General features: G+C 44.7%; 1 protein-coding gene across 9 annotated transcripts in view; it reads left to right on the top strand.

The window, feature by feature from the left end:
- ZNF532 (zinc finger protein 532) overlaps window positions 1-25,271 on the top strand; it is a 56,852-nt gene that overhangs the window by 10,325 nt on the left and 21,256 nt on the right. For 7 of the 9 annotated variants that reach the window (XM_083402656.1, XM_083402663.1, XM_083402657.1 and 4 more), the window contains one exon: window positions 11,274-13,640. In XM_083402656.1, the coding sequence (XP_083258782.1) occupies window positions 11,301-13,640 (2,340 nt within the window). In that variant the 5' untranslated portion in view covers window positions 11,274-11,300. Of the gene's footprint in view, window positions 1-401; window positions 648-5,355; window positions 5,526-11,273; window positions 13,641-25,271 lie in introns of those variants that run through there. The other 2 variants (XM_083402664.1, XM_083402660.1) reach the window with 2 other exon arrangements.

Raw genomic sequence — 25,271 nt, 5'->3', positions numbered from 1 at the left:
TCAGTGGTTTAGACCACAGCGCCACCCGCTTCCCAGCTCTGCAATATTGTTTGCTCAGACCTGTACACAGCATTCCAAGCGCAGGCTCGCCATATCATCATCATCATCATCATCATCTATACCATCATTCATCTAGAGATCACAGAATGGTTTGCAATATAAAAACACAAAAATACATACTTTTTAACGACAAACAAAAACAATACCCCCTCGCAAGAGTATTATTATTTATTAAATTTTTATATTGACAACTGCATTCTCCATCTCTGTTCTCACAATTCTTCACATGGATCATAAAATCCCAGAGTTGGAAGGGAGCCTGAGGATCATCTGGCCCAACCCGCTGCAATGCAGGAATATGCAGCTGTCCCATACGGGGATCAAACCTGTGACTTTGGTGTTATTAGCAACACGCTTCACCTTTTCGCAGTTACGGCACACTGGACCTTTCTGTTTATTCCACGGCTACTAAGCATACTCAGGTGTCTTTGGTGAGGACTTTATCATAAGCTTTGATATATGTCTTTTCTTTTTGGCTGGACTACAACTCCCATCATCCCATCCCTTTCATTGGCCATCCTGGATGGGGCTCAAGGCGCCTTTTGTCATCCGGAGGGCCAGAGTTTCCTCAGCCCTGCTACTTAATCGTAAGAAGATCCTTTAAAAAAAAAATTTTTTTAAAAACTTTATTTACAACATAGTCCACAACAACTCATACATACAAACAAACCCACCACTATTGACAATTTAATTATCAAAATTAAATTCCTATCCACGTACACAAAGAAAGCATACCATAAAAATAAAAAGACTTCCTTTATCCTGTAAATGGCCTCCTTATTTACTTTTTGTATACTGTTTCTTTTGTATGTGATTATTACAATTTTTCCTAATTGGATCAGACCAGAGGTCCATCTCATTCAGCATTGTATTTCCAGCATGGTCTGCCAGTTCCCATCATCCCTGACCACTGGTCCTGCTAGCTAGGGAAGATGGGAGTTGTAGTCCAAAAACAGCTGGCGACCCAAGTTTGGGAAACCCTGCACTAGTGCATCTAATGTTCTTAAGTATTCGGCTTCTGAACATGGAAGTTCCATTGAGCCACCGTTGCTCAAATGTTGATAGACCTCCTTCAATTCCCACCCCCTGTTTTAAAGTCATTTATTTGAAGTTGAGAGAGACCCATCGCACCCCAGTGCAACCTACAGGACAGTAATAAGGTACAGTGGTGCCCCGCAAGACGAATGCCTCGCAAGACGGAAAACCCGCTAGACGAAAGGGTTTTCCGTTTTGGAGGTGCTTCGCAGGACGAATTTCTCTATGGGCTTGCTTCGCAAGATGAAAATGTCTTGCGATTCCTGGGGGGGGGGGTTTCGCTCCCCACCCCCTTTTTCTAAGGCACTAAGCTGCTAATAGCCTTTTAGCAGCTAATCCGCTAATCCCTTAAGCCTTTAATAGCCGCTAATAACCGCTAATAGCGCTAATCCGCTAATGGGCTTGCTTCGCAAGACGAAAACACCGCTAGACGAAGAGACTCACGGAACGGATTCTTTTCGTCTTGCGAGGCACCAGTGTAGTCCCTCTTTCCCCCCAAGATTACAAAGACACCAGAGGAAAGGAAATCAGAGGAAACAAGCTAACCCAGGCACTATATATTGTCTACAAACTTACTTTAGCCGGAATTGAAACAGGAAGAGGAGCCCAAAGTTGCTACTGTCTCAGCAGAGCTGATGGAGAGGCCATTGTTTTCTTCTTTCCCTCTAGTTACCATACAGCCTGACGGAATCTAAGCTACTGACCATCATTGCATCCCTGAGAAAGTTCTCTTCTAGCTCTCTTCAGCACAAACCTCGGTTCTCTGTCCTCCATTCCGTCTCTCACAAGACATAGCCCTCCCTGCTTGGTAGCTTGGCTTGAGATGCTCAAAGTGCCCCTGCAGTCGTCTCCTCTTATTGGCTATGACAGATGATGGGGAAAATGAACGAACGTGAAGTCTCTTTATTGCAAGTGCTTCTCGAACTTTTTTCCTCTGGGCCGCACTTTCAGAAGAAAAATTTGCTCGCACCACACCAAATTTTTATATTGATAAGAAATAACATTGGAAAACGAAAAGAAACAACTCCTAGCAATGCTTGATTCACAGCACGGAACACAGCTACTTTATAGTATGATCACGGGACAGCCAGAAAGTATGAAACAACGCAGAATCATCCCCCCAAAATAATTATAAATGAGCCTCTTACACATGGACTTTAAGGATCTATAAACTCAGTGAGAGGTATGAGCTCGCTTTTGCCGGGTCATCTCATTTATATTAGGTCTAATTTGAGACAAACCCTCATCTGCTCATCAACACAAATGGGCCTTTCTCTTTTCTAATCTTCCATATTTGTCGGGAGTTGAAAATTCCTGTGTTGTGGAGAACTTTCATAGAATAGCCAGTGCTCTGGAGGAGAGCTGTAGATACTGGTTCTAGTTGTATCTCCATGCTGCATTGAAATGCTTAAATGTTTCTTGGATTGTCCTTGAATCTTCCTGCCACACTTACCATCCTCTCCTGCCACACCCTTTGAGAACCATTGCTCTGTTGGGACACATCCGTAGCATACATTTAAATTACATGGCTTTCCCCCAAGGAATTCTGGGAACTATAGTTAGCTAAGGGTGCTCTAAACCATAACTCTGGGAGGGGTAAGCTACAGTTCCCATGATTCTTTGGGGAGAAGCGGCATGCTTTAAATGTATGATGTGCATGTGACTGTGCATTTGGCGCATGCATAAAGCTACATCCCCCTCCCCCAGCTTAATTGTTTTCCTGCTCATTTCGCTCAGTATCTGAATTATTTGAGAGACTCGTGCAACTTATTGACCAGAACTTGGCTGCCCCTGTATGTATTTATTTAGGGGGGAGGGAAACTGTAGACCCCTTAATCAGAAAACTTTCTTGAGTGTTGCACATAATAAAATTATCAATGAAACACATATATTTTCAGCCAGATGTAGATAACTTAATTATATGTCTGAGTAGGCTTGATGATAATGCATCACTGGTTAAGATTTAAGCCGCAGTCAGTTTTATATAATGACGGTGTTGCTTTGACTGAGGATGTGAGTCACAGACTCCAAGACTGCAAGGCATGTTGAAGGCATGCATCAGGCATAGGCCCAAACAACAATATTGCCTTGGGTCCTGTCAAGGAAGAAGGTGGGGTATAAATAACTATATAATAGTGTTAAACCCTTGTAACTCCTCCCTTTTCCTGAATTCCTGCAGCAACTTTAAAAAGGCCCATGTCTTTCAGAAGTTAGTGGACACCCATCCCATCATCCCTGAGCGTTGGCTGTGCTGGCTTTTAGTTGATGGGCTGTGGAGAGCAATAATTTGTGGAGGGCATTGACTACTAGGCCACCTGTACTTTAGGATCTGGAGATGCTTACTAAACCAAGTTCCATTGAGGGCCTAGCAGTAGGCATCATCGTTCAGTCCATGTTCTGATGCAGGAGTTTCCCAGGGGTCTCTGGAGCGTCTCACTGGGGACTTTTGGATCTAGTTCCAGAGTTAAGTGTCTTGCTTCATGCCCAAAACATGCAGAGAGCAGCTGTTACATGCAAGTAAGAAATGGATATTTGTTCAGGCAAATAATGGTGCAGGTTTGGCACAGACACAGAGTTTGGGAGTCATGATTCAGGAATTACGCAAGATATTCAGAACTGGACGGAAGCAACGAAGATGTCTCAACAGCTTCCATGACTTGCTCGCCAAGCTTTTAAAGACAAGGCATGGTGTTCTCACTCAAGAGACTCGCTCACTTTGCAAGGATGTCAGGGTTGCAAAGTGTGTGCTTCAGGAGTGAGTCCCAATTGCAGAAATGGCACCTGGTTCTAGTCAGCAATGCTACACCCTTTTGTTTGGGCTTCTAATCGGTTGATGATGCTTCCTGAGTTGCCTTCTCTCTGGGTTGCCTACAGGCTTAGCCTCCACTGAGACTTTCCTCTCTGTTGGGGAGAGGAGGGGGCATCCCTGCTCCCATTTCCAAAGTGGCTGAAATTGAGGCACAATGAGGGGAGCCTCTCTTCCCATCAAATGCCCCACCCTCTGTTTCTTCCCACTACTGCCCTTGTGTCGGGGCCTGCAAACCCAGGCATGATAGTCGTATCCAAGAGGCACTCCTGCAAGGTAGCCTCTGCCTGGATACACTGTCCCTCTTGTTTCATTGGGAATAAAGACAGCTTCATCCTTTGAAGCAGAGTCTACAAGGCCAGCAGGAGATTAGGACAAGGGTTAACCACGTTGCATCCTGGAATTTCAGGAGAGGCAGGAAATGATGTAGACACAGGCCAAGTGAATGTCTGGTTGCAATCTGTCGAGGGTGATCATAAGCAGTTGTGTATATAAAGCTCTGCCTCACAGCTGGCTTTCGTAATTCTGTTCCTGAGGGAGAAGGTGGAGCTGGTCCAAGAAGGTTTGCAACAGACTTTGCTCCTATTCTTTCTCTCTGCGCAAGTTTGCGATTTGATCATCCTCAAGGGCGATTTCGAAAAGCATAGTTAAGGGGCATTGAGAAGACGCCAAAAAGAATTGGGTTAAAGAGGCAGCCCTCTTTTCCAAGCTGCGTTTTGTCACGAAGCTATTGGACTTGAATCCATCAAACTACACAGTGCAGTGCAAACACTGCAGTTTCCTAAATGAATTAGCCAGACTGTCAGCATTGGGCTGTTGGCAACAAACATAAGCAAATCTGGATTCCTAGGTAGATGGTCTCTCTATAGGATTGGACGGTGGTGTCCCCAGAATCTGCCAAGTGTGATTTGTCAAGAAGCCAGAATCTTAAATGCCTGCAGGATTGAAGCATTGTGCAGAGGCTACAGTTGCATCATACACAAACCAGAAAAAGAGACGCAAGGTTGAGGGCTAAACAACATGTGGCATTTATTTTATGGACGCGGTAAACATGCATTTTCTCTCTCTTGAATGCAAATGGCAGCTATAGGCTGAGGAACGCTCGGGCCTGTGCTGGGACTGTTTGTCACCTTACTCTGTAGTGCTGTTGAAAATCCCTACTCCATCTGAATGCTCCCATTGCTTCCTGGAGCATTTTAACAGAGACGGTATATATGCATTGTACCACACTGCTTTGAATGGTTCTTCTTTTAAAAAAGAAAAAGGGAACTCTTGGACCACCCCATAAGTAATGCCTTTTTGCTGTTGCCAGAGCGTGCATTGATAGATGTTCTGATGTTCATGGGTCAGGGGAAGCGGCTGATGCAGGCATGTTGACTCCAGAAATGAGAGCGAGTGGCTTCCTTCTCCCATTCCTTGCATGCCAGAAGATTCCCAATTGGCCTTGACCTGCCCTCCGCATGTCTTTGACTGCAACTCCCAGCTGTGCTGGCAGCCAACGGGTGGGTGTTGTAATCCGAAGCGTCTGTAGCCGTAAAGTTGGGAGAAGGCTGGTTTTGACCCGACTCCGATCTAGGTGCAATTTAAGATCCTTGCTCTTCCTCCTCATCGTTTAACACCACAGGTAGGTGTGTTCTGTAGTCACAACCCATTAGCAAACGTATTACCGGCTGCAGAGATGGGCAAATAGAGACTGAAGAGAAAAGGAGGGAAATGCTAGTTAAATGCTCGCTTTTATCGTTTTCATAAAATATGCATTTGTGTGATATCAGCTCTGGCTGGCTTGTGGTTTTGGAGGAGAGCAATGGTACTTCTGTAAGGTGGTGAAAAGGGATGAGTGTTCGATAAAATCCATTTCCCCCTTCCCTGCCCCCTGCCGCCTCCCCCAAAACTATATGGGCTGATTTACACAGCTCCCTTGACATGTCAGGAAGTGAGCTGAATCAATCCTGGCTGAGTTAGTGAGCTTGATTGTTTTCAGTGATTCACCAAGAAATCACATTCAAGATGGCCAGGAGGGGTGGAGTGGGGTGGAATTACCAGGATATGTTTTCCTGATACATGCAGCTTTCCCCTGAACTTGGAACTTCTTGACCTGGAATCGTTTTAATTCCTCTTTTAACTAATCTAAATGCTGTTTAACCAGCTTCTTTCATTGCGATTTTCCCCCCATTGCAATTTTACTTATTAAATTTATGTCTTGCCCTTCTTCCCAAAGGAGCCCAGTGACAAAAGATTAACAACAAACATCTTAAAGATAATTCCAGTACAGATGCAGTCCTGGGAAAGATCTCGGCTTAAAAGTCTTGATGAAGTTTTAATTATGGACGCTTTGAACTTTTTGGTGGAATTGTTTTATTGTGTATTTTAATTATAGATTATACACCTGCTTGTGGGGTAGAAGAGCTGCAAAAAAAATCTCACATCTGGCAACCAGTGCGCCCCTTTGGTTTCAGATAGTACATGGGTAGAGGAGTCTAAGAAGCCTGGGACACAAATTTTTCATGGCCCTCTAGTGGCTATGCTGGCTCTTTTACCAGAAGTAATGTTTCTGGAAATGTTTACTCAATTCTGACCAAACTAAGCCTCCTAATGTACATCATGTTCTAGGAGGCTAAGTTTAGTCAGAATCGAGTGAAATATATTAACATTTTTTTCAGTTCCTCCTACCCCACTATGACAGCTTCCTAGGTTCCTATATACAGTCCATACAGCCACTTCAGGTTGTGTTTTTTTCGGGTTGCGGACCACTGAAACCCAGAAATACTGGAACGGGTTACTTCCGGGTTTCAGCAGTCACACATGCGCAGAAGCATTAAATCTCGCTATGTTCAGAAGCACCGAATCGCAACGTGCGCAGATGTGGGTTGCGAACACTGCGGGTTGTGAACGTTCATCCCACACAGATCACGTTCGCAACCTGAACGTCCACTGTACTGTATTGTGTTTTCTTTTTGGATGCTACAGTTGTCAGTGGGCCCAGAAGGCAGAATTCCCTGGGTTTTTAAATCTCTTTCCTTGGAGAAATCTAGGACTGCCCACAACTAGGGACAATTGAAATGTTGCTTACTTCCAGCCAAAGGGTGTGATTTTTTAAAAGCTCCATACCGTGTACAGCGTTCCAGCTACATGCGATTTTTGGCATTTGCCTAGTCCCATGCTTTAATTGTTTAGCTAACTCTTCAGGGCTTTCATCCTTGAATTATCTTGGAATCTGTGGAGCAACACTTTTAATAGAATTTGAATTTGGGGTTGTTGTTTTAAAATAAAAAATAAAATGAAACCCCCTCCAGGAATGGCTAGCTTGTGGCTGCTTAAAAGGATATTATTTCATAGAGGAGTTTTTTTTAAAAAAGAAAAAATATATATATTGTGCATCTTATACTGAGTTCGTACTTCAGCAAATGTAATTATGATAATCTAGCTTTTGCAATAATCTCTGAAGAAGATAAGATGCATATCCATTTGCAGCAACTCAGCTGAGCGAAATCTTTTCACTATTTCAAGATTAGTGACTGGTCTCAGCAGTTTGCCTAATTTAAAGGCAATAAATAAGAACCCATGAACTTTTGGAAGAAAGTGCCTTGGTTTGGCGAGGTTTGTATTGGAAAGATTTAGAAATTGGATATAGGGATAATAAGTGGATAAAAAGTGACTTGTTCGCTGTGAACAGGGCTTTTGAGTCATTGGTTTGTGAATGCTAGTGATCCCAGCATTTTATTTTGCCATGTGAATTATGACTTAAGGCAATCTGAATGCCTTTGGTATTCAGCTTATTTTACTACATACTTATGATAGATATAAAGGGACGCGGGTGGCACTGTGGGTAAAACCTCAGTGCCTAGGACTTGCTGATCGTAAGGTCGGCGGTTCGAATCCCCGGGGCGGGGTGAGCTCCCGTTGTTCGGTCCCAGCTCCTTCCTGCCCACCTAGCAGTTCGAAAGCACCCCTAAGTGCAAGTAGATAAATAGGTACCGCTTTATAGTGGGAAGGTAAACGGCATTTCCGTGTGCGGCACTGGTGCTGGCTTGCCAGTTGCAGCTTTGTCACACTGGCCACGTGACCCGGAAGTGTCTTCGGACGGTGCCGGCTCCCGGCCTCTTGAGCGAGATGAGTGCGCAACCCTAGAGTCGGTTACGACTGTCCCGTACGGGCAGGGGTAGCTTTACCTTTACCTTTATGATAGATATAAAGAGATTTCATAGCTGGGTTTTTTTGTTTTGTTTTGCTTTATACTAGCCTCCTTGTGATGTTTCAACTGTATCAAAAGTGACTTTAGTGCATTCTCAGTCGGTTTTCGGTTCGGTATTGGATCACTGCATTAGGTCGATACAGAGGTGCTGTGAAATTAACACTGTAGGCCCAAACTGGAATTAGAATTACATTCTGTGCCTCCGCATTTCTAGAGTTGTTCAATTGCCTCCAGCGATGACTTCCTGTTGGGTTTTGGTTTCTGTGCTTTTACTAGCTCTCAATTAAATCCTCTTGATTTCTCGTGTATATTTTGGGGCTATTGTGGGCATATTAGCACAGTAGTACAGAGATGATGTACCTGGGCATCCGTAAGAGAGTTCTTAACACTCTTTGCACCCTGGCACTCCCTGGGGGTAAATACGAAGACTGATTCAACTGGGATCTGTATCACTAGGATTAAATTCAGCCTCGAATAGCCAAATGGATGGTTAGCTGCCAGCACCTGCTGAATATGGAAAAGTAGGACTCTGCTGTCTCTTGTGGAAAGGTCCAAGGCACAGACGTGGAATGACAGATAGTTATCTCTCCCACCCCTCATGGGCCAAGCTTGAAAAGTGGGCAGAGCTGCCTACCTTCAGTCACAGTGACATACCCTAGAGCAGGCATATCCAACTCCCAAGAGACTATAATCTACTCCCAGTATAAAAAAACTGACCGTGATCTACCCATTGTCATTGGAGGAAGCATGCATGGAGTGGGTGGATTGCCCAGAGTTGTTGAGCTTTTGGGGGGAGGATTACACAGAGTTTTTTAGCTCCCCCCCATAACTTTTTGTACACGATGAGGACCCCGTGATATACCAGGATTAGCTGTGGATCTACTGGTAGATCATGATCTACTGGTTGGACATCCCTGCCATTGAGCAGTGGTTCTCAACCTTGGGTCCCCAGTTGTTTTAGGCCTACAACTCCCATGATCCCTAGCTCACAGGACCAGTGGTCAGGGATGATGGGAGTTGTAGGCCAAAAACATCTGGGGACCCAAGGTTGAGAAAGGCTGCCCTAGAGGCCTGAGATTTGGAGAGCAAATGGCAGTTAACATGCCCACTCTGTAATTCTTGCCTTTGGTTGACTGCTTCCAGACATGCCTCTATCCATGAACAGGAAGCTAGCCCGTTCACAAGCTCGGGGTTGGTGCATGCAGCTCATAGCTGTCAACTTTTCCCTTTTCTTGTGAGGAATCCTATTTGGAATAAGATAATTTCCCTTTAAAAAAGGGAAACGTTGACAGCTATGATGCAGCTTGAGTAGTCCTTGCTTTGCTCTCCCTTCCTAGAAGGGAAGCCAAGAACAGACCTTGGTTTCCAATCATGGTTTGCCTTGAGAAGAGCAAACTACAAACACTGGTTTGCACATAACACTGTGGTTTGTTTCCTCTTTATAAGAAAGGAGCAAAGCGCAAGGTGCTTGAGCTGTGTGCATGACCATCGTTTATGGCCAGCGTTACGTGTGAATGAAGCCACTGGCGACTTGGGCTGCTGGTTCTGAAACACAGTTTTGGAGGTACATGGAAGACTTTCCTGGGAATTTCCACCCTGTAGGCTATCATTTTTTTATATCCCACTATAATTTTTTGGCTATCCATCAAGAATAGATTTGGTACTTCTGTGGAAACCCTTTCCACCCCTTTTTCTTGTAGGCAGAAAGCCTGACCCTCTGTGAAAGAATTCCTGACTGTTCTTGAAGATGTATGTCTATTCAGTAATGTTTCCTTCTGTGTTCAGAACTGAAAATCGAATGCATTTTTTTATATTAAGTGTTGCCCATCATTCTTTGTTTTTTTTTCCTGATCAAGAGTTTTCCTTTTGAATTTTTCTCTTTCACGAGTTGTCATTTATCTGGAGACCTGTGGGTGTGTCCCTTCTGTTAAAATTCACATCCCCCCTAGCCCTGTGGAGGGTCTCTGCTTTGAGACTGTCCACCTGCAAAGTGGGGGGTGGGGGAGAGAAGCAGTTTCCCCAGTAAATATCAAATCCCTCCCCCAATCTACAACATTCTAACTTTACATTACCTGGATATTAAACTGATCCCCACATATTACCAGATTCAGAATTGTGTCTCATCACCAGACCATCACAAAGCTAGAACTAAACAAAAGGGTGCTTCGAGTCTGTAACGAAATTAACAAAATCCAGAACGAATAATATTTTCACAAACCTAAATAAGATTGTATAAAAGTGTCAACGCACCTCAAATATTGACTCTTCCTATCAAAGAGGCAGCATTAAATCAGTGTGTATGGTGCTGGGCAGATACAGCTTTTTTTAGCATAGAGAAGATAGGCTCCTCATGTTCCACTAGAACTTTAATGATGCCATATATGCTCTAAACTCGGTGGAAAATGTGAATGGAATGTTTTGATGGAACTCCATAACATTTTCTTGACGCTCTGTGCCTGTTCTCTTCCATGCTACATCCAGTACTGCTATGATAACTGAGATACTGATCTTTTGTGGATGAAATGCCCTGGAGTTTTGGTAAATAACTAGCACTGACATACTTTGCTCGCCTCTTATCCCTGTTATTGAATTTATATACCACCCTATACCCGGAGGCCTCAGGGCAGCTCACATAAAAATATCACAGTATATAAAAGAAAAATAAAAGCAATAACCCAATAATACCCCTCCCCAAAGAAACACATTTTAAAAGGGTATGGGATGTTAATCAGGTCAACCAAAGGCCTGATTAAAAAGGAAGCTTTTTGCCTGGTGCCTAAAGGTGTGTAATGAAGGCGCCAGGCGGACTTCCCTGAGGAGAGCATTCCACAGACAGGGAGCCACTGCAGAGAAGGCCCGTTCTCATGTTGCCGCCCTCCGGACCTCTCAAGGAGGTGGCACATGAAGGAGGGCCTCAGAAGATGATCTCAGGGTCTGGGTAGGTTCATATGGAAAGAGGCGGTCCTTGAGAAGAAAGGTTTCCCTTGCAATTTGCTTAAAAAGCAAAATTGTTTCCTTACTTGCAAGTCCTCAAAGTAATTAGAAATCCTTCAGAAAGTTTGTGTAAGATTCTTGGCAGAACGAAACAACTTTAGTGGGCTTCATTTTCCACTGGTGTGGGTATTTTTTGCATGTTAAAAGTCACAGTACTGATAGGAAACATTTCTATTCATTTTGTAGATTTGCTTCTAAGCCATTAACGTGACCATGGGAGATATGAAGACCCCGGACTTTGACGACCTCCTTGCGGCATTTGACATCCCAGATATGGTTGACCCTAAAGCTGCTATTGAGTCAGGACACGATGACCACGAAAGCCACATCAAGCAGAATGTGCATGCTGATGACGATTCTCACGCACCGTCGTCGTCCGATGTTGGCGTCAGCGTCATTGTGAAAAACGTGCGGACGATTGATTCCTCTGAAGGAGCGGAGAAGGAGGGTCACCCCTCTACAGGCAATGGCTTGCATAACGGGTTTTTAACTGTTTCGACTCTAGATGGTTACAATAAAGAAGACTGCAAATCTCACAAAGACGAGGGCTCTGTTTCTGAGACAACACTGAAAGAGTCTACCTTCAACCAATTTAGCCCTATCTCAAGTGCTGAAGAATTCGACGACGATGAAAAAATTGAGGTGGATGACCCCCCTGATAAGGAAGAGATGCGTGGGAGCTTCAGAGCAAACGTACTGACGGGGTCCGTCTCCCAGCAGGATTATGAGAAATTAAAGGTACTTGGAGGGGAAAACCTCATGAAACCTGGAATTGCAGGTTCCGGTAATGCCGATAAGAATAAACTTGTTAAAAGAGACTCAGAAACAAACTCTACGCCTTTGGGTATGTACGAACCCTTTAAAGCGAGAAAAACAGATGATAAGCTACACAAAGAAAATCCCGAAAAGGTACATGAAAACCGGGTACTTGATGGAAAAATAGGCACCGAGAAAGCGGAAGCAAACCTCACCAGTGTTTCACAGTCGAAAGCAAAGTCATCAGCAAAACTCTCCTCGTGTATTGCTGCCATCGCGGCACTTAGTGCTAAAAAAGCAGCAACAGACCCTGTGAAAGACCCACAGTCTACTTCAAGAGAGCCGTCTCCCTTGCCAAAAGATATGAATGAAAGCCCTAGGGCCATTGACAAATCACCTGAACCTCAGAGTCTCATTGACTGTGCTAAGAAACCCTCCGTTAAGCAACCTGACAGTCCCCGGAGCGTATCGAGCGAAAACAGCAGCAAAGGGTCTCCGCCGTCACCCGCAGGCTCGACACCAGCAATCCCGAAAGTCCGCATCAAAACCATCAAGACGTCGTCTGGCGAAATCAAGAGGACGGTTACGAGAGTGTTGCCGGAAGTTGATTTGGATGGCGGCCGCAAAGCAGAACAAACGGCTTCCATGGTGGCGTCCATGACTTCGCTGCTCTCCTCCCCGACTTCCGCCGCAGTCCTTTCTTCTCCCCCTCGGGCACCCCTTCAGTCGACGGTCGTCACCAACGCCGTTGCGTCCGCAGAACTCGCCCCGAAGCAGGTCACCATTAAACCCGTGGCTACAGCTTTCCTTCCGGTGTCGGCTGTTAAGACAGCAGGATCCCAAGTTATCAACCTGAAGCTTGCGAACAACACGACGGTGAAAGCCACCGTGATATCTGCTGCTTCGGTGCAGAGTGCCAGCAGTGCCATTATCAAAGCTGCCAACGCCATACAGCAGCAGACTGTGGTGGTGCCAGCGTCCAGCCTTGCCAGCGCCAAACTCGTGCCAAAGACAGTCCATCTTGCCAACCTTAACCTACTGCCTCAAAGCGCTCAGGCCACCTCCGAACTCCGCCAGGTGCTCACCAAACCTCAGCAGCAGATCAAGCAGGCAATAATCTCTGCGGCGGCTTCGCAGCCTTCGAAGAAGGTGTCCCGGGTCCAGGTGGTGTCGTCTTTGCAGAGCTCTGTGGTCGAGGCTTTCAACAAGGTGCTCAGCAGTGTTAACCCCGTCCCTGTTTACATCCCGAACCTCAGCCCCCCTGCCAACGCCGGCATCGCTTTGCCCCCGCGTGGCTACAAGTGTTTGGAGTGCGGAGACTCCTTCGCCCTGGAAAGGAGCCTGACGCAGCACTACGACCGGAGGAGCGTGCGGATCGAGGTCACCTGCAACCACTGCACAAAGAACCTTGTTTTCTACAATAAGTGCAGCCTTCTCTCTCACGCCCGCGGGCATAAGGAGAAAGGGGTGGTGATGCAGTGCTCCCACTTGATTTTGAAACCCGTCCCGGCGGATCAGATGATAGCTTCTCCGACGAGCAATAGTTCCGTCGCCTCGTCCGTCCTTCAGAGCTCCATCGGGATGGGCGCCCATACTGTTGCCAAGATACAGTCCAACATCACCGGAGCGGTCATCTCGGCTCCTGCAAGCACGCCTGTCCCTCCAGCCATGCCCCTGGACGAAGACTCGCCAAAGCTGTGCCGGCATAGCTTGAAGTGTCTGGAGTGCAACGAAGTTTTCCAGGACGAGACGTCTCTAGCAACGCACTTCCAGCAGGCTGCAGACTCAAGCGGACAAGTACAGTATCTTATATTTAAATTCCAATGTTCCTGGTACTATGCAAAGGAGATTGAGATGTGCTTCCCCTCCCCCTCCCCTTGGCATCCTTTTTTTTGGTCATAACTTTAATTTTTTAAGTGGCAAAAGATTGAGAAAAGTAAATTTAAAGTGGGCTGGGAGGGAAGCAAAAAACGGCTTTTTGAGAAGAAAAGTGCTCATAGAAATTCCTAAGTAGTCCTTAAGCTACTTAAACATAATAACAAGGCAAAGTATTTCAACTGTTAAGGTTACCACTCTTAAGGTACATGTTAAGTGTTCCATAGCCTGGCGCCTTCAGAAGTTGTTGGACTATAACTCCCATCAGCTCCAGCCAGCATAGCCTGTGGTGGGATAGGAGTTATAGTTCAAATTTGGAAGGTACCAAGTTGCGGGAGACTGCTATGAAACAGTTTTCTGCATGCTGGTGGAGAGATTCAAATTTCAAGGGTTCCGGTTAAATGCTCAGCTGTGAAGGAGGCCATTGAGGTTACTGGTGTGTTACTTTTCTGGGGTCTGGAAGCAGCATGGTTCCTAATAGAGAACTTTCAGTCCATACGTCTTCCTGCATGTAGCACTGTCATACAGACTTTGTTTTTCTAGTGGTGAGTGTGCGCATGCACGGACATGCGCGCACACCTGTTCTGTAACTATCCTGATCTGCTCTAGAAATAATCTGGAGGCATCTAGAAAAGACTCCGGATTGTGTTGGGTTTCATCAGTCCCCCCTCACCCCCGAAATCAACTTAATTTGCATTTTCCAAAATGGTATCAGAAACAAAACACAGTTATCCAAATTTTGCATTTTGATTCTTCGGCCAAGTTATGTATACAGAAAATGCATAAACTAGGCTAAAATGTGCCTAAGAAGTGCAGATAGATAGATAGATAGATAGATAGATAGATGATAGATAGATAGATAGATAGATAGATAGATAGATAGATAGAACCTATAGAATGCATTATATTTGCAAATTGCTTTGCAAAAATCATGTGTCACATAGAATTGTATACAGAAATGTGGCTATTAAGTGGAATTCACACTAAGATGCTGGACATATGTGTATATACCGTATTTTGCGCCCAATAGGACGCACCGGCCCATAAGGCTTCCCCCGACCCCAGCCCCCCAGAACAGGCTGCTCTGCGCAAGCCGTGGGAGCCCTCCCGCGGCTTGCACAGAGCTACCCGAAGCCCCGACGCGACTGCTGAGTGCGCCGGGGCTTTGGGATAAGAGGCGGCTCTGCGCAAGTTGCAGGAGCCCTCCCGCAGCTTGCGGGGAGCTACCCGAAGCCCCAGCGCGACTGCTCAGCGCGCCGGGGCTTCGGGATAAGAGGCAGCTCTGCGCAAGCCGGGGGAGGGCTCCAGCGGCTTGCGCAGAGTTTCCTGAAGCCTGGAGAGCGAGAGGGGTCGGTGCGCACCAACCCCTCTCGCTCTCCAGGCTTCAGCGAAAGCCAGCATTCGCCCCATAGGATGCACACACATTTCCCCTTCATTTTTGAAGGAGGAAAAGTGGTCCTATAGGGCGAAAAATATGGTATATGTGTGCATATATATACACACAGAGAGAGACAGACATTTTGCAAACTGATGTGGAGAACTGCAATTATGACTGGAAAATGAGAAAGTGAAATTGAAAGGTTCATGTAAAATGGATTTTGTTGAATTGCTACCCTTTTAATAATTTGCCAGTTGACAGACACAATCTTTGCTTTGTTTCCCACCCCACCCCCTGTAGCTAAATTTCCTGCATGAAGTTTCCTTACCATATTGGGCGCTTGCCTTCTGAGCTTTGTTAATGTGTGAAGTCCATGGAAAGACATGCCCACCATGGTTTGCAAGCCTGTGTCAAAAATACTGCTGAAAAGTGGTGATTAATAGGTCTCATTTTCTGCTCCATGGTAGCCTGTGTGCTTAACACTGCTTTTCATATACAGTCAAACCTCGGTTGTCAAACGTAATCTGTTCCGGAAGCCCATTCGGCTTCCGAAACATTCAACAACTGAATCGCGCCGTCTGATTTGTTGCAAGAGTTTCCTGCACTCAGTGGAACCTGCGTTAGATGTTCGGCTTCCGAAAAACGTTCTAAAAAACCGGAGCATTTACTTCCGGGTTTTCTGCATTTGGGAGCCGAAACATTCCAAAATGGAGCCATTTGGGAGCCAAGGTTTGATTGTACTTACTGGCTGTTAAAGATTTATCGTTCTTCCCCAGTGGCATCTGCAAAGATACATAGCGTAGTATCAAAGTAAAGCACAGGCATGGTCTTTCCCCAAAAATATAGTTTTACAAAAAAAATGAAGGGTTAGTAAGTTTTTTAAAAAGAACCAATCGAGCTAAAACAGGCCAGCTATTACGTATTAATATTTAAGTCCTTCGTAAGCATTGGTCGAGCTGTGATGCCATGGAATTTTGACAAACATTTTAACTGCTCATGTAAAATTTAGAAGAAAGAAGCCTTGGGGCAGAAAAGGCTGTATACTGTTGGATAGAAGGGGTGCAGAGAGTTTAGATGTGTGAGCCAGCATGAACTTCTGGTGTCCTGTTTCTGCTCATGAGTATTCGCTCCCCTTTCTGGTGTGGGGCGAAATGAAATGAAATTCTCTTAGGGATAGTTCCTCAGTATTCCCTCTTGTGCTGTTGGGTGCGGAGAGGCAAAGAGAGCTGCTTCCAGGACAAGCCGAATAGAATGAACCTGCCTGCACATTTTTCGCAGTATAACATTGTTATCTGCAGAGTGGAGCAGCCCGTTGCTTGGGGAAAGCAACTTTAGCAGCCATGCCAAACTCTGCGCATATGATCCTTTAGGGCTGATTCCCACTCTTAAGGTACATGTCTGTGACAGATATTATAGCCAATGAGACCTTGCTGACACCCCCCCATCAAAACGGTTAAAAAGCTTCCAAATCTTGGCATTTCTTCTCGTGTCCTTTATAAAACAGCACAGTCCCTCTCAACATGTGTGCAGCTTGACCTGACGTTTATCCCCCAGCCCTATAGTTATTCTACCCTTCCTCCTCTCTCTGCGAGGGATGGCATCTCTAAGGAAACCTTTAGGATCTTTGCCTAATAAGAGAAATGAGGAGTGAAACCTATAGAATGGCACCAAGACACACACAGTTTCAGTACAGTGGTACCTTGGTTGTTGAACTTAATCTGTTCTGGGGGTCCGTTCGACTCACGGAACCATTTGAAAACCGAGGCACAGCTTCCAGTTGGCTGCAGGAGCTGCCTGCAACTCAATTGGAAGCTGCGTTGGACGTTTGGCTTCCAAAGAACGTTTGAAAACCGGAAAACCATTTACTTCTGGGTTTTCGACGTTCAGGAGCCTAAACGTATGAGTACCAAGGCGTTCGAGAACCAAGGTACGGCTGTACTGGTTTTGGAGCAGTGGTTTACAGCAGTGTTCTCACAAGCCCTATTTGAGCATTCAGATGAATGTGTGAAGGTTCACCTTTTTGTGATTGGGGCCATGTGCGCTGGCTTCACCCCTATGAAACCCCACCTCCCTTTCTCCTGACGGTTTCTTTCTGTGTTGCCCATAACAGTCGGAAGGGGGAATCTCACAGTGTTTAGCTAAATGTAGTTGAAATCGCCCCTTTCATCCGGGTGATCGCTCGGAGGATTCTGTCTGTGGCCACATGAATGAGTTAGAATTTCCCTGGAGATTTTTGTGCTCCATGCAAAGAAAGGTTGGAAGAGGAGGGGACAGGATGGTGTTGCATACAGATCTTGGAAGTGGGGATGACATCTGTACCCTTGCACCTCTGCACAGTTTGAGTCCTCCTGTGTTGTTGAAGAAGGTTACTGCTCTCACCTTTCCGGGAGATCATAGATTATGCGTCAGTCAGAGAGAGGGGATAAATACCTCCCCTGAAAGGCTCCCTCATGACCCATATTCTCCAGAAGAAAGGATGTGCATTCATCCAGTATTGTAAAAGTTTGTGGGAAAGAGTTTGTGAGTTGTACTAGCTAGATCTGCTGTTTCTGTTTGGGTTCTGAGCTCAGGTTATGGTGCTAGTAATATCTGTTCATTTTATTTCATTTGAAACATTTCTGTGCTGCCTGTCCCCTTGAGGAAGGATACCCATTTTAAAAGTACACACACCAGGCAGTATCATAACACAGTATAAAATTCAGTTGCACCAGGCAGGACTAAAACTGGAATTAGATACTTGCAAAAGTGTCCAGTTCTGGGCACCACAGTTCAAGAAGGACACTGACAAACTGGAATGTGTCCAGAGGAGGGCAACCAAAATGGTCAAAGGCCTGGAAACGATGCCTTATGAGGAACGGCTAAGGGAGCTGGGCATGTTTAGCCTGGAGAAGAGGAGGTTAAGGGGTGATATGATAGCCATGTTCAAATATATAAAAGGATGTCACATAGAAGAGGGAGAAAGGTTGTTTTCTGCTGCTCCAGAGAAGCGGACACAGAGCAATGGATCCAAACTACAAGAAAGAAGATTCCACCTAAACGTTAGGAATCACTTCCTGACAGTAAGAGCTGTTCGACAGTGGAATTTGCTGCCAGGGAGTGTGGTGGAGTCTCCTTCTTTGGAGGTCTTTAAGCAGAGGCTTGACAACCATATGTCAGGAGTGCTCTGATGGTGTTTCCTGCTTGGCAGGGGGTTGGACTCGATGGCCCTTGTGGTCTCTTCCAACTCTATGATTCTATGAAAAGCACAGTTAAATAAGTAGGTTTCAGGGAGGCACTGAAATAAAATCGGAAATGTCGCTTACCCAAGTTAAGTTCTACAGTTAGAGAATAACTTGATCCCAAGCTTACGGACATAGAAAACTGACTGGGATTTTTAGTCTGCGATTAGCAAATACCTGATTGATGAGCAACTGGGACAGTGCCTTCTTCGTGGTGGTGCTACAGTTGTGGAAGTCTGCCCCCTCATAGATCCTGCAAGCCTTCCTTCTGTCCCATTTTTACATGGTGCTTGAACACATTTTTATTCCAGAAGTCGTTTTGCGATGGACTCTGGATGTTTTCATTGGGCTTTGCTTTCTTCCTTTTCATGCCACCTTTCCATCAAGAAGCATTCCCAGGGCAGGTTACATCATCCACGTAAAAGGTACACCGTAACAGTAACTTTAAAAACAACAGAAAAACCTACGAATAGAATTGTTCTGTCTGCTCCTTCTGAATACCAGAGCCCCTTCTGCACCACCAAAATCCTGGAAGAAGAGGTGGGAATGAAGGCTGAGCAATGCCAGGGCCAGCTCTGCTTCTGAGGGGAGTTCCCTCCACAACTGGTGGCAGTGCTGGGTTTTGCGGCCAACAGTATTTTAGTACTTCATTCATTTTTTATTTGTTACGTCTCCAAAGCTGCTTACATTCAAATGAGAATATGTGGTATTCAACTGACTTTTGTGCTACTGCAAGGATTAACACTAGCACAAACAGACATACACTTACCCCAAGTGTCACACGCTGTCCCCAGATCTGTTCTAGAGGGGTGGGGGAACCCTGAGAGCAGATTTAGAGGGTGCACAGGGGAAGGACAAAGTTATTCCGTTGTGCAAAGAGAAATCCTTGTGCCAACAGAATCTGAGACTTAGCGCACAGTGAGATTGGAAAAGCAGGACATAAACAACTTAAATGAATAGATAGATCTTTTATTTCTCTAGGTCATGAATCATGAATGAAATTTATTACGGTCAGAGACCAGCTTGAGAAACACAACCGGAACTACAATCCCAAAAGCAAAACAAACATTTAAAACAATATACAACAATGGATTTTAAGTTTAAAAGTGCGATAGGCATATAAACACATAAAAACTTTAAAATAGACTATCTTAGAGAAATGACCCAGAGTCACCCGTGGATCCGGGTTTGGGAATTTTCTTAACAAACTAGATTGAATCAGGGGATGGTCTGCGCCTACAGATCTGTGCGCAGAATCTGCCGACAAACCGGGTCGTGTTGTGGTCTTTGCCTAACAGGAGAAGACCGAATTTTTGCTTTACCGGGAGGTCAGCAAGCCTCACCAGCAGGGGGTCAATGGTTTCTCTATGTGCCTCATCGTAAAAGGGACATCTAAAAAATATGTGTTCAGGGCTTCCTATATCCCTGTATTTCTCTAGGTCAAAGAGCAATAACATTTTACATGAAATACATATCAACAACAAAAAGTTCATTCAGAAACAAGATAATGTATATCATAGAATCCTAGAGTTGGAAGAGACCATGAGGATCATCTAGTCTAACCCTCTGCAATGCAGGAATCTTTTGGCCCAACATGGGGCTTGAACCCCTAACCCTGAGATTAAGAGTCTCATTCTCTACCAGCTGAGCTGTGTATCCAAACAATCTTCAGGAGAATGATGTAGCTAAAACCACTGATGAACAAGCATAGCCAATTAATATGGCTGTGCTTCAGATGGTGAAGCAATTTGTCCAGTTAACTGCAGTTAACGAACCAGACTCTGGCATGGTAACTAGATCTGTAGCTCATCAGTGAGAAATCCATATTTTACATCATGTTTACTCATACAGTTACAGAGACGGAGGTTCTAGTAAACAGCCTTTGCCTCATCTCCTGAGCCAAGATATATCTACATATGAGTAGGGATGGGAGAGAAATATGATTCATTTCACTTTTAAAAGCAAAGTTACCTAATTTGCCCTTCTGAAACCAATAAAATATCTGGAATGCTGCTGTCCTTTGAAATCTACACTCTCCAGATTTTGCTCTGCAGTACTCCAGCCAAGTGATGTTTAGATAGATGCGTATACTGGGGTTAATTGTGCATGCAAATGCCTATATTAGTGAAAACAACATACAAAAGTGAGTTACATTAGGGAAAATTTATCTGCAAAAGAATGTGTATATTAGGCAAAATTCACACCAAAATGTTGATGAATTAAAACAAACAAATACATTGCGAACTGATATGGGTATGTAGAGAACTGAAAAATGATAAACAGAGGGAAACCAAAATTCGTAGATTTCACCCATCCCTGTACATAAGGTAGATTCATTTGTGTGTGTTTTCAAAAGTGGTTTGTTCATTATCCAGAGCTCATGTTGCTCGGGATTTTTAGTCATATAATTCTCTTGTGGATTGTTTGGATCCATGTACAGTATATTACTCTCTTCTTCTTTTTTGGACTCTTGGGACAGTGTGTGTGTGTGTGTGTGTGTGTTTCTATATTTGCATTGCATTAGTTTTGGTTTATGGGGCAACCTGTGATTCTAGATATACTGTTGACAATAAACATCAGCTGCTTTCTGGAATTGACTGCATACTTTATTTAGGGTTTACTCTTGGGGTTTGGGGGCTCAAGAACTTGGGCTGCCTTTTTGTGCCTCTCTGTTGCCCGATTCCCAAGTCTGAAGAGCGGTTTGCTTTGGGAGCAGAAAGGCTAAGAGAAAATGTGTCCTGAATATATTTTTGACATCTTGCTTTCTAAAGTAGAAGAATCTACCCCAGCTGGAAAAAAAGTCTTCCCCAACCCTTTCCTGGCTCTGTTGCAAACTGTCATCAAAGCAAGAGTTGGTCCCTACAGGGAGTATCTAGGCATTTCCAAAGCTGGCTAGCTAGCTGCTCCTGTTTAGAATGGAAATTTACCAGGGGATTAAGAGGCTGTGGAAGATGAGGTCTCTGCAGTGGAGCTGATGATGATTTGAACTTCTTAAACAAGCCAGCATGTGAGATAGCAGAGCCTTCTTGCAAGCCGTTCACCACCAGTAGACTGTAAACTAGCCCCCGTTTTTCCTTCTAGAAATGCTATGTAATAATAGTTGCTAATCTTAATAGAAGCTAGAAAGCCAAATCAGAGCAAGGGCCATGCTGCCTGCCATCACTCTGAATGTACGAACACGGTTACAAATTTTGAGGACGGGGAGAGCAGCAAAATGAACAAAACAGCGTGAATGGGTTGCAGGAGTGAAGTTTATTTGTGAAAGTAATATTTACCACCCTTTGGGGCTTATGTCTTATATATTGGTAGCATTTAAAATCAAGCAATACCACTTTTGGAAATATAGAATTCGTCATAAATTGTGTAATGCTTTTTTGTAAGCTCAAAATGTTAATATTACCTCTGGTTTACTTTCCTTATTTGTTTGTTGGTTTGTTATTCATTGATATGAAAGCAGAACCACTAACACGCACGATTATATTTTAAATGTAAAATTCAGCAAGGAAACATTTCTGGGGGGAAAGAGAATTTACAGATCTTTAGTGTATGTTCAGCTTTAGGGTGGGAAAAGCAAGAAGCAAAATAAAATATTGGCTCAGATCCCAGCAAAAGAACTGGGTGGCTTCAGTTGCTGATGTGCACCCCCATTCCCAGCAAAAGGCACATCTGGCCAATTCGGTGTAACGTAGATCGGGATGTGCATATATAGATGCAAATTGTTCCTGGCAGAGCACACTCTTAAATCTGAGCTTGTACACATCCTGTGTGATTTATGAATTGGTTATAATTTCAAACAAGCTAGAAATCTCTTTTTTTTAAAATAAAAAAAAAAAGCTAGCTTCTGTGGCAAATTGTACTTGTGGAGCTGAGTGAAATTCCTTCCAGGTTGCTAGGTTACCCATGGATTAACTGCAGAACCTCATTTATCTCTTCTTTCCAAACTGAAAAGCCCAAGCACACGCAAAACGCCAACATTCTGGTTTGCACCTACTTTAGGCCACAGGTGGGGCAGGGCTTGTATTGTTCAATACTCCCTCAATCCCTGCATGTAATAATGAACTAGAATATCTGAGAGAAGTGTGTGGTGCACGTCTCTCCAAATGTTAGTTCGTTGCATATAAGGCATATTCCCTCCCTAACCCCCCCCCAAGTTGATGGTGCTTTCCAAAAATCAACCCCTGAAGGTCTGAAGTGATTCAGTCCAGAACTGCAGAACCTTATAATGGCGAACTCAGGTGGTTAAGTGCTGACACGATTGGAGGCCACTGGCGAACAAGAGAGGAAGGTTGCAGCATTGTAATGGGATTCCTGAGGTTTGCAGGTATATAAATTTTGGTGGACATCCCCCTCAACCTTCCAGCGAAGACTGAGCATGCTCGGTAGTTGCAGAATGTCGGATATCAGTTGGAAGGAGTGCTTCTGATAGAGGGAGGATATACTGCAACATTTTGCTGCTGCTCCTCTCACATGTTCTATGTACTGGGTTTTAGGGGCTACAAGCCTATGTGCATTGACTCAGAAGAAACCCCCCTTGTGTCTTGTGGGACTTACTAAAGAGTAAGGCTGCACCAGCAACATACATTTAAACCAGTATCGTGCTACTCCAAGCAGTCATGGCGGGGTGATTTAGCAACCAGTCTTCCAGGGAGCTCTGGGAATTGTAGCTCTGTGTGGCTTCCAGTCACTCTCAAAGCTCGTAAAAAACAACACCCAGGAAATCCATGCCTATTCAAAGGGGTATCTTAACTGCTGTGTTGATGGCACCTACGCATGATTAGGATTATATTCCAAAGAGGCGAGTCTGATACTGAGGGCTGGTGGGGAGGGGCAGATAAAAGACTAGGCAGTGCTTCAAATTTTCTCTTGCGAAATATTGAAATAGCTGTATTTATTGATTGATTGATTGATTGATGATTGATGATTGATTGATTGAAAAGACAGCAAGGGGCCAACATTACATTCATTGCTGCTGTACTCTCTTGTTCTGTTTTCTATACTGCTCTTCCCTCCAAGGTTCTTAGAGTTGGTGTGGACATAGGATGTTGATGCAGTTGAGCCTCTTGGGCTTGCAGGTTGCCGGTTCGAATCCGCACAACAGGGTGAGCTCCTGTTGCTCTGTCCCAGCTCCTGCCTACATAGCAGTTCGAAAGCACTCCAGTGCAAGTACCGGTAGATAAATAGGTACTGCTGTGGCGGAAAGGTAAATGGCATTTCCGTGCGCTCTGGTTGACGTCACGGTGTTCCGTTGCGCCAGAAACAATTTAGTCATGCTGGCCACATGACCCGGAAAGCTGCCTGTGGACCAACGCTGGCTCCCTCGGTCTGAAAGTGAGATGAGTGCCACAACCCCATAGTCGCCTTTGACTGGACTTAACCGTCCAGGTGACCTTTACCTTTTTACCTAATGATGCAGTCTCCCATCCCCAGGGAATAACCGGACTCAAAGCTTGGGGAGATGAAACTGACCAATGGGGTTTGTGAGGGTTCACGAGCTGGACCAGACAGAACTGAATTCAAAACCCTGTCCAGCTTCCTGGCTTCCTGGCTGTTCTTGAGCCAGTTGCTGTCTCTCAGCTTAACCAATATTGTTGTATGGATGCATAACACCACCCAGGACTCTGGAGGAAGAGCAGTACGAAAACAAAATAAGCATAGCCTGAAGATGCCTAGTGTAGATTTGTTGTGGACGCCATGACACCCCTACCAGCCTTTGCACCCATCCATAGACCTCATTTGCTACAGCTGTGGATCAGGGTTTTGAAAAGACAATGAGTTATGAAAAACAGCTCATTCCTGTTGGGTTTTTCACCTTCCCTAAAGTTTCTGATTTCTTCGTGAATAAAAAGGGAGCCTTCCCCCTGACTTGCCCCATGCCTTTCAACACAGTCCGTAAAGCACATGATGTTTCCTTTACAACTTAAGCAAAAGAAGGCAAGGTTCCTCCTTTATGGAGTTTAACCCTTCAGGGTTGCATCTAACAATGACTCTGCGCAAGGAAGTGGAATGATTTCTGCTTGTGCAACATAACTTTCCCTTTCTTCCTCCTGTGCAACCCCCCACCCCCCAACTTTGGTGGTTCTCCCAAGTGGCCCGAACAAATTACAGGAGCTTGGAACTAATGGAAAGTTAGCAAAATTTATTGGAACCCTACACAATCCAAAAAAGGACAACTTTTCTAAAGTTTGGCATCTGTTTGTTGAACCCATTAAAGTTAAGGAACATGATTGGCAGCTACCCTCTTCTCATGGGTTCCTTTGGAAAAACATTCTTGGATAACATGCTGACGAAAGACAATTGACTGGAATTATAATGTCATTTTTTTGGAATACTCCCTCTTTTCTCCTCGCATCCTTCCTTTCTTTTGTTTTCCTTCCTTGCTTTGATTTCTTTTCCTTTACTCTCTTCTTTATTGTTGGCATTATGCTTTTTGATGTATGAGAATATGAAAGCAAAGGTCATATTCTTCTTTCACTATCGCTTTTCTTTTCTCTTTACAGTCATACCTCGGGTTAAATATGCTTAGAGTTGAGCATGTTCGAGTTGCGCTCCTTGGCAACCCGGAAGTAACGGAGCACATTACTTCCGGGTTTCGCTGCTTGCGCATGCACAGACGCTAAAAATAACGTCACACGCATGCGCAGAAGCGGTGAAAAGCGATGCGTGCGTGCGCAGACGTGCCGTCGCTAGTTACGTTTACCTCTAGATGCAAATGGGGCTCCAGAACAGATCCCGTTTGTATCTAGAGGTACCACTGTATTATTTTTTGGGTGTAGATTAGCTTGTCTTGTATTGTGAAAAAATGTTAACAAAACTTTATATAGAAAAGAAAATGCAAAGCAAAGGAAGGAGAATGTTCATAGCTCAAGCGGAATGAGTTGGTTGGATTCAACCCTTAGGTTCTAATCTAATTAGAAGAGAAGGCGAAAGAGTTGTGACAGTGAATGTGGTTAGCAAATG

The sequence above is a fragment of the Podarcis tiliguerta genome (assembly GCF_965153285.1).
Source record: "Podarcis tiliguerta genome assembly, chromosome: 11".
In the NCBI taxonomy this organism is placed as follows: Eukaryota; Metazoa; Chordata; class Lepidosauria; order Squamata; family Lacertidae; genus Podarcis; species Podarcis tiliguerta.
Note: the sequence above shows the minus strand (reverse complement) of the source record. Positions and strands in the feature narration are given on the sequence as shown.